Source organism: Dasypus novemcinctus, chromosome 23 (genome assembly GCF_030445035.2).
Source record: "Dasypus novemcinctus isolate mDasNov1 chromosome 23, mDasNov1.1.hap2, whole genome shotgun sequence".
NCBI classification, from domain to species: domain Eukaryota; kingdom Metazoa; phylum Chordata; class Mammalia; order Cingulata; family Dasypodidae; genus Dasypus; species Dasypus novemcinctus.
This window is the reverse complement of record NC_080695.1, coordinates 13,094,044-13,103,894: the sequence shown is the minus strand read 5'-3', so window position 1 is coordinate 13,103,894 and position 9,851 is coordinate 13,094,044. Positions and strand designations below refer to the sequence as shown.

Here is a 9,851-nt window from a genome sequence, read left to right as displayed (position 1 = left end):
GGGTCCGGGGCGGGCCTGGGGTGTCCGGGTTCTCCCCCCCGCAGCCGGCGGCGGGCGGGGGGCCGGACGGCGCGGCCCAGGGCGTGCGCCCGAGCCGAGGCCCGACACCCACTCGGCGACCGGGGAGCCCGGGCCCCCTGGGAGCCCGCGAGGCGGAGGGGAAGTCCCGGGACCGCACCTGGCGCCGCACCTGGCCTGGGGGTTAAGGCTCGGGAAACCTCAGGAGAATTCGCGGAAAGGCCGTTTGGCACCGACACGAGCCCGCGGCGCTCTTACAGGGCAAAACGGAGCTGCTCGGCGTGGGCTTAGACGGACAGGCCCACCCCGGCGGGCTTTTGGACCCTGCAGCACCCAAAGGGCTTTGGGAGCCAGAACCCCCTGGGGATTCCTGCCCCCCCCCCCCCCCAAGGCAGAGGCTGCAGACCCGCTGCCCTGGTCTGCAAGGGGGAGGGAGGGTGGCACCGGCCAGAGCCGCCTATGCCAGGTCGCCCGGGGGGAGAAGTGGTTGTGCCCGCCCCCCACCCCCAGCGCAGGTTTACACAAGTCTCCAGGGTCGGGAGGCGACAGCCCGGGCTCCGAGCCGCCTGGCTTCGCCTCTCTTGCCTCTTGGTCTCAAAGGGGCTACAAGCGGCATCAACCTCGGGGGGCACCGGGAGCTGTCAGGGACAGTGGGATGCCCTCGGACACCTGGGGATGGCCAGTCTCAGGCACCTGCAGCCCGGGCTCCTCCCCCACTCCCCTATGCAGGTCCAGGGGCCGGGGGTCCTGGGAGACAGGGGAGGGCTGGCGTCTCCCGGGCACCCGAAGGAGCCTCTTCCTGAAGGGATCTCTGGATGGGGGCTGGTGCTCTGGGGCCACACTGCTGCGGGTGGGCCTCGGGGTGGCAGAGGCTGCTGCCGTGCCCTTGGCTGCTTGGCTGCTAGAAGGGGACCCCGTGGCCAGGGGCGGGGGCAGGGGCGAGTGACAAGGTGGCACTGGCCTCTTAGCTTTGAGCTCATTTGAGGCTTTCGGAAACTGAAGTGCCTCTGAAATTTATTAGTAAGGTCTTTAAAGGGGCATAAAGACAACATAAAAGCTCAGCATTTCAGTAATTATGCAAATCTTCACATTCTCAGGTGTGTGGGAAATTCCAAGGAAAAGGGCCTAGGAGCTCAGGGTGGGGCCCGGCTGCCACCCACCCACCCTTGCACAGCGGAAAAAACAAGGAATGATGCAGCAACGGAGTTTATAAATATATAACTATATTTATTTTGAATATTAAATAGTTTTTAAATTACAAGCAATTTATTGAATCACACTATGCATCAATATACAGTAAAAATCTTACAATTTAAAAATGTACACAATTTAAACCAAAAGTTCATTAACCGTGATATTGCCGTGAACCTCTCAAGGCTGAATTAAACAGGAAAGTCTCCCCAGTGCTTGCCCTGTGGGTCCCTGCACCCGTGCGTTATCAAGGCCTGTCGCCACCTGTGCAAACTCGCGGACTTAACAGAACAGCCGCATTCAGCCCCTCCACCTGACCTCAGCAGTCTCTGGTAACACGACACTGCCCAGGCGGCCTTAGGAAATTCATTTCTACACCAAAGAGAACTTTCTTCTTTCGTCTCCAACACTTGAACCGACCCCATGACTACCCAGGCCTAAAACCTTTGAGGTTTAAATCTCAAGTAATTCTGTCCACCCATTCTTACTGGAAGGCTACTTCTCATAAGGCCGCTATTTCCAAGTCCCCCATAACTGAAGCAGTGGCACTCGGTTCCCTTCTGGATTTCCAAATGCTGGCCTGGGCAGTGTCAACCTGGAGGTGGCCTCCTGACCCAGGCTGGCCCTCAGGACCACCAGGCACGGACCCCGCAGGGACCCCGCAGGGACCTTTTGGGAGCCATTCGTAAAAGGACCAGGTTAAGAAAGGCGATGGGCTCCAGCAAGCCCTGCTAGATAAAGCCATTTCTCCAGAAACCACCACCTGTGCGTGTGAAAAGCGAACGGATGCTCTGCTTCCACTCGGCCATAGTTTTGTTTCTTCCGAGCTCAAGAGGGATGGCTTCTTACCCGGACACACAGCCCAAGTCACGGGAGGGCTTGGGGGCCTTTTTACACATTTCTACTTCTGGCTCAGGACAGGATCATTTCATAAAACAAATTAACATCTAGCTAGGAAGGAAATCAAGGACAGATTGCTTTTACTATAGGATTTAAAATACATAAACTCTTCCAATGTAAGACTAAAATCTGATAGATTCTGGATTGCTACCAAAAGGCCAGGAAATATGATGGGCCAGGCCCCACAGCTAGAGAATCCCACGGGATTATTTCATGGCATTACTTACAGAACAAGAAAACCCATGACTTGTAACCAACTAAGTAAAAAAACTGAATTAAACAACAAAGCACATGCTGACATTTCAAAAATGGGCTGAAAACTGAAATCTTGTTTCCTGTGTATTGCTTGAGATTTCAAAAGAACATGTGAACTCACGTGTCTATTATAAATATAAAATCTTCCCTTTCATGCAGGACCACAGTAAGATTTACTACACCAAATCCCTCCCCCCAAGTCAATGCAGAAAATGCATTTTTTTTTGGCAATTAATCATGAGAGCAATACAGACATAAAAACTTTCACTGAAGTTCAAGACAGTGGCTAATCTGGTTAAAAAATATAAATTAAAATGGGAATTATGTTAAAATCTCCTTAATTATGGTGATAAATGTACAGCCCCAAAATAGCAATAAATTTATCCTGGGCTGACCACCTAAGAAGACTATATATTCTATGGATCTGCTTGGTTTTAGCCATTAAATCTGAACTCCTTAAACATATCATTTGAAAAAACTGGCATAATCACCTCTCAATTCTCCCTCAACCAAGATCGGTTAGATGTAAAAATTCAGAAAACTCAAAAGTCTCAAGAAGTTCAGAGTTAAGACCATTTTTGGCAAAATCACCTTCGAATGCCCTGTTAACCGTGGACTCCTTGTTCACACCAAGTGGGGGTTAAAAGGGGACTCCTTGTCTCCATTCTGAATTTTCTTGGCCTGGAAATTTATTGCTAGTCCAAAAATATACTGGAGTAGATGATAAAGTTCATAATTCATGGCAGTACATAAACTCTCTTCAGGATAGACACTTGCATTTTGAACCCAGACCCACGTTCTTTCGCTTTCCATCAGGAGCCCCAGCATGGGCTTAGAAAGCTGTGGTGGAGCCGGGCAGGCAAGTCAACACAGAAGGCCTGTGGGGCAGAGGGCCAGTGGGCGGGTGCTGCCGTCCTGAGGACCCACTGGGGACGAATGGCGTCACCCACCCCACCTGACCCCCGGCTCCGTGCTGCCACTCACCAGCCTGACTCCCTCGTGTCAGGCAGAAGTCACCACCTGCAGAGTCAAGTGAGCTCTGGTTATGAACACCCACTGCTGCCAGCCGCACAAAGCTGCACTGGAAACACCTGGTCTCTTTCAAATCGTGGGTGGGCCTGGAGCCGTGTGGAGCCATGGGCCAGTGTCCGGTGTGCTGGTCACACAGAGCTGCCAGCACTCCCGACCCAGACGGCGTGTCCCTGCCCTTCCCCACAAGTCGGGGGTAAGTGTGTTTCCCAGTTAAAAGAGGCCCCACCTGGACATCATTTGGAGGGGCTGCAATAGTTCTGGAAACTATTTGAAAGTATACAAACGACTCACACCGCCCTTGACACCTAGACATTGTGGAGGAGCCTCTTCCTTGGAGTTCTCCACCCTTTCAAAGGAAGATTGTTACAAGGGTTACGTTCTCATGACTAAGGAGTGGTGCGGCCTTCTGGAAACGAGCAGCAGAGCCCGCCTGTCAGGGGAGGGGCCGTGGCCCTGTGGCCGCGCTGTGCTCACAGCCCACCTGACCAGCCACCAGGTGTGCTCAGCCGGGAGGGGCGGCCCGGGACCTGGGCATCTTGACTGCGAGCTGAGTTCTGGGCTGGTGCCACCACCCATTTCCACCAAAAGCATTTAAGAACAGCTGGGGTGAGGTGGGAGAGTCACACGGAGGAGCTGGGAGACCCTGCGGCTCCTCGGAGAGAAGCCTCGGGGGCCACAGGGACACCAACTTGTAGAGAAGAAATACGCTTGTGTGAGTCAGTCAACAAAGGAGAGCAGAACTTTTTGTGACTCATCAAAAATATTCCTATAAGAACATAAAACACTAACATTCAGAATCATTTATCATTTATGAAAGAGTACCATATATACAATTCCAACAATTCTAAAGACAGCATAACACTCAAAATATTTAAGCTTTACAAGTACCATGCAGAACAAACTATAAAACAGAAAAAAAAATCAAACTAGTGGATAGCACCAGCTTGACCTGCCTTAATTTCCTTGAATAATTTAAGATTCTGTACAATACTGGGGACTCTTAGAACATTTATCCACAGTGCAATTACAGAAAGCAATTAGTGATTTCTTTAAAAATAATAAATATGGCTCACTACTGACCATTTCCACTCATGCATCCTCAATGGCGCCTGTGCAGACAGGTATGTACAGGTGTGTACAGTTGTAGATGCAAACAGAACACACCATGTGGAAGGTAGAAAACATCCTGATGCGTACAGTCCCGTGCGCACCCAGAGTAGTGCTGTGGCTTTACGAGTCTGCTGCGGCGACCACGCCCAGGGGAACGAGCCTTTGCGGGGCGAGAGCAGGCCCAGGGGCAGGGGTCTGGCAAGAGCGCCCCCGCGGGGTTCCCTGCACCCCTCCCAGCTCAGACGACTGATCCCAGGGCCACCTGGCTTTCCACCACTCGATTCCTTCTCTCTCGCAGCCTCGTCTCAGCAAGCGTCAAGGGGACGCTGCTGCGCGGGGGGGAGAGCAGACTGGCTCGGAGGGAGCACCTCAGACGAGGAGCGCTGGTGCCCGGTTAATCTTTCTCTCCATCTTCACTGCTTCCTGTGTAGGAGAGAGGAAGTAACACGGCAAAGCTGAGACCGTCGTCCAAGCCATGGGTCTGGACGGCGATGTGCAGCGCGGGAAGTGTCTGGACAGTGCACTCCTGCCTGAGCACGTGTTTTCTTCCTTTAACAGTAACACGAGAGAGCAGGACGTGGGGAGGGAATGGAAAGCTGAGGTTTAATCTGTGCAGACCTGGTGACAAGTTGTTTGGAAATGTCTGGAAATGAAGAGGCACAGTGAAAGCACGCCCCAGGGTTGGTGATTAGTGGTGCTAACAGACAGTCCAGTGCTGTGAACTGCTGGCCACCATCACCAAAACATCGCCACGGTTCCAAAGAGGAACGTGCTTCCAAGCTTTGACTCTTGATTCCCAATCCCACCGTATCCCCTGATAACCGATACTCTAGATTCTGACTCTGTCAGTTCAATTACTCTAATTTTTTCACCTCAGTGAGATACGGTGTTCGCCTTCTTGTGTCTGGCTGATTTCACTCACTATGCTGCCTGACGGCTGAATAACATTCCACTGCCTATCACAATGTTTTTGAGATTCATCCATGTAAGTGTATCAATATTCCATTCCATTGTATTGTTGAACTGTACTCCGCTGTTTGGATATACCATATTTGTTTATCTGTTCGCCGGTTGAGGGCATTTGAATTGTTGGATTGTGAATAATACTGCTATGAACATTGGTGGATGTTTAAAAAAAACCACCTGGCATCCACCCTTGTACAAATACATCTGTTTAACTCACACGTCAGTTCAATGTTAACGCTTAGGGCCCACAAGAAAATCAAGCATGGTCTCTAACATCTGCCTCTCCGACAGATCATTAGCTAATGGGCACTATCTAATCGGCACAAATAAAATGTAGTACAAATACAAATACAAGCTCTTTATATTTCATATTTCTTGTTTGATCTGTAAACTTCAAATAAAAAATGTACCTATTAACAATTATCTTTCAATCTAGTTATGAGGGAAAAAAGGACCCATATGTTTAGACCGCGCTGCTCCGAATGCGCCCTGCACTTTAATCCCCGCCCAGCCTTTCTGTTGTCACATGAAGATGAAGACTTAAAGGCAAAATCAACATTCCTAAGAGAAGAGCCAAGATCGTTTGGGCTCGATCCCAAAATTGCACCAGGAGTTCTTGAGAGCACGACCCTTCTGCAGAGCTGCTTCGCAGGAGAAAGCGGAGAGCAGCGGGGGCGGGGGCCAGGGAGGGGGAGCAAAAGGAAGCGACAAGAGGGGCAGCAACCTCTGGAGTCCTTCTCAGCCTCCCAGGCCAGGCCGTCAGGCTGCCCTCTGCCTGCCCCAACAGGAAAGAGCCCCACAGGGCCCCAGGGGTAAAGGGCGGCCTCCTGGGTGAGGTCCTGACAGGCGTAAGGAGAACAGGGCCCTGCGAGCACACGGTGGAGACTCTGGGAAACACCAAGAAAGTGTGAGGTGGGCAGGCGCTTCAGTGGAGCCAGGGGCCTCGCCTCGGCTGAAACCCACACCACGACCGCCCGGCCCCGCTCACACACGCCTCCTCCTACCTCCCTGCTCGATGTCCGAGTCGGTGAGATGCGTGAGGGAAAAGCTGGCAATGTTGGCGGGGGAGATGGAGAACCTGGAGTACGGCGAGGTGTGCGGCCAGCTCTGCTCCACGCTCCGGGGTGGCGGTGGAGGAGAGAAGTACTTGGATGTTTGAAGAGAAGGCTTGGAAGTAAGAAGGTTACTTGTCTTTGACAAAAAAGGATCTGGGGAGAAATCATCATCCCATTCAAAGCCTCCACCTAAAAAGGAAAAAGTGAAAGCATTCCCCTTTTATCATTTCACGATTTGAACAGAGAGGAGAGTGCAAACCTACAGGGGTGCTCCACAGATCAGCCTGCGTGGAACCGTGTGTGTGTGTGTGTGTGTGTGTGTGTGGCTGCAGGGTGACGGGTGTGTGTGTGTGTGTGTGTGTGTGTGTGTGTGTGTGTGTGTGTGGCTGCAGGGTGACGGGTGTGTGTGTGTGTGTGTGTGTGTGTGTGTGTGTGGCTGCAGGGTGACGGGTGTGTGTGTGTGTGTGTGTGTGTGTGTGTGTGTGTGTAGGAGCGGCTGCATGGTGATGGGATGCAGGGCTTCTCCCACAGGTCACATGGGGGCCTTTAAAGCCAGATGTGAAGTTGTCCTAAAGACACACTTACATTACTCCCAGAGTGGTATTTTTCAGTTTCTTTTAAAACCTGTCAATGAAGTGAAATACCTTCTTCATCAGTTGAACTCTCTGAATTTATACACCTGCTCAGGTAGGGAGAACCTGAGGACGGGGCTGGGCTGCTCGACTCGGGACCGTGTGCTCCTCCTCCACCATGCCCCAGCTCTTTGGTTGGGGTCTCCTAAAAAGCCAAACAGAAATGCCGTCAGCCAGTGTCTGTGTGCAGAACCTGCCAGCCCAAGTGGCTCCCAGCCCGGCAGGTAGCAGGTAGCTGAATGCTCAACTCCGGAGCGTGCACGTCAAAACAAACAGCGGGCCCCGCCCTGGGTGGGGCGGGACTTCGCAGCCCTGTCACTCAGGGCACGTGGCGCTCACCCCAGGCACAGCGCATAAAGCAGCTCTCTGGGGACCTTAAAGGCAGCAACAGGCAGATAAGACTAGGACTCTGGGGTTCAGAGCACCTCCCATATCACCCCCCGGACTCTGCCCCAGACCCCAGATGGGCCCTGCTGTGGGCAGAGTACTCCGGAAGCCTTTTGGTTTGAGTTCCAGGAGACTTTTTCCTTTTCTCTTCTCTGTTCTCTCGCTCCCAACCCCAAGCAATCCCAGGGTGGCTAAGGTGGTACAAGAGAGGCAGCAATTAAAAAAAATTAAAAAAAGAGTGGCAGCAAGAGGGGTGGAGAGGGCGGTGAACTTTCTTCTCGACCTGGAGGCACTGGGACCCCAAGAGAACAAAGAGAATCCTGTAGCTTTTCTCCGTGTCCACTCATCATCGGGCCGACACAGGAGCAGCTGCAGGAAGTGTGCAGCCCTGAGGTGAAGGCCCCAGCTCTCTGGCTGGAGGACCAGAAAGGGGACCCCCGAGCAGTCAGGGGGCACCTGGACACTGTGGAGGGGGAGGAGCTCAGGAGCTCGGCCCCATGTGGCTGTTTTTGAGTCCCTGGGCGTATCTGGGTGTGCTGTGAGAGCTGAACTACGAGGCGGACCGCTGCCTGTGGTCACCGGGCAGCACGTGGGGTGGCACATGCGCGGGACAAACAGAACAGTAAAGGCTGTGAAAATGGAACTAATATTGAAACCACAACCCACAACAAGGCTGGTTCTAAACTGTAGCCTGAACCCAAGTGGGTACAATCCCTGCTAAAACAAAAATACCAACATTCTCCACAGGATTTAAACAAGACATACACTCACATAATGTAACAAGAGGATACAATCTAAATCACCCAGTATATTAAGAACAAGGAAAATTTCAACTCCACTTGGGAAATGACAGCCAAAAGACCCCAATGCCAAGATGACACAGATGTTGACCTTATCTGAGAAAGACTATTATAAAAATGCTCCTACAAAGACAAATGACCTAATTAAAAAAATGGGCAACAGACTTGAACAGATTTTTTTTCCAAAGAGGAAATATGAATGGTGAAAACAAAACAAAACAAAACCATGAAAATATGTTCAGTATAATTTAGGATTCAGGGAAATGCAAATCAAAATTATAATGTGATAGCATTTCACACCGATTAGAATGACCACTACTTAAAAATCAGGAAACTAGAAGTGTTGGAGAGGATGTGGAGAAACAGGAACACTTTACTCCCTGTGGGTGGGAATGTGAAATGGCGCAGCCGCTGTGGGGGCTGCCATTCCATCTGGCGATCCCACTCCTAGGTGTATACTCAGAACTGAAAGCGGGGACTTGAACAGACATCTGCACACCTATGTTCACAGCAGCATTATTCACAAATACCATGATATGGAAACAAACCAGGTGTCCATCAGCTGATGGGGGATAAACTGTGGTGATACCTACAATGGAATGTTACTCAGCTGTAAGAAGAAATGAAGTCATGATGCAGGAGACAATATGGGTGAACCTGCAGGACGTTATGTTGAGTGAAGCAAGCCAGACACAAAAGGACAAATACTGTAGGATCTCACTAATATGAACTAAATATAACGAGCACACTCATGGAATTAAGAACTAGAATATAGGTCACCAGAAGATAGAATGAGGATAGAGAACGGGGAGCTGAGGCTTAATTTGTACAGAATTTGTAATAAAGGTGATTGTAATTTAGAAATGGGTAGAGGTAATGGTAGCACATTACAGTGATTGTAATTAGCAGTGCTAGCATATGAGCATGACAGTGGTTGAAAGGGAAAGTTTAAAGTTGTGTCTGTCACTGGAAGGAAAGCTAAAGGATGACACACGGGACTGTGTAGCACTGTGATCCCTCCTGTGGACAGTGAGTGTGGTTAATACTGCAAATATGGGAAACGGACTTGGCCCGGTGGTTAGGGCGTCCGTCTACCACATGGGAGGTCCACGGTTCAAGCCCGGGGCCTCCTTGACCCGTGTGGAGCTGGCCATGCGCAGTGCTGATGCGCGCAAGGAGTGCCGCGCCACGCAGGGTGTCCCCCGCGTAGGGGAGCCCCACGCGCAAGGAGTGCGCCCATAAGGAGAGCCGCCCAGCGTGAAAAGAAAGTGCAGCCTGCCCAGGAATGGCGCCGCCCACACTTCCCGTGCCGCTGACGACAACAGAAGCGGACAAAGAAACAAGACGCAGCAAATAGACACAGAAAACAGACAACTGGGGGAGGGGAGGGGAATTAAATAAATAAAAAATAAATCTTAAAAAAAAAAAAAATACTGCAAATATATGAATATTTTTCCAAGAATCAGAACAAATACATGTTACTATTACAACAAGATGTTAATAAT

At 50.9% G+C, this 9,851-nt stretch overlaps 1 protein-coding gene across 1 annotated transcript in view; it reads right to left on the bottom strand.

Moving 5' to 3' along the window:
- Positions 1–1,224: 1,224 nt before the first annotated feature.
- LMTK2 (lemur tyrosine kinase 2) overlaps positions 1,225–9,851 on the bottom strand; it is a 141,810-nt gene continuing 133,183 nt past the window's right edge. The window contains exons 12-14 of the mRNA XM_004459718.3: positions 7,172–7,304; positions 6,477–6,716; positions 1,225–4,929 (exon numbers count right to left, since the gene is read on the bottom strand). Of these exons, the coding sequence (XP_004459775.2) occupies positions 4,901–4,929; positions 6,477–6,716; positions 7,172–7,304 (402 nt within the window). The 3' untranslated portion in view covers positions 1,225–4,900. The remainder of the gene's footprint in view (positions 4,930–6,476; positions 6,717–7,171; positions 7,305–9,851) is intronic.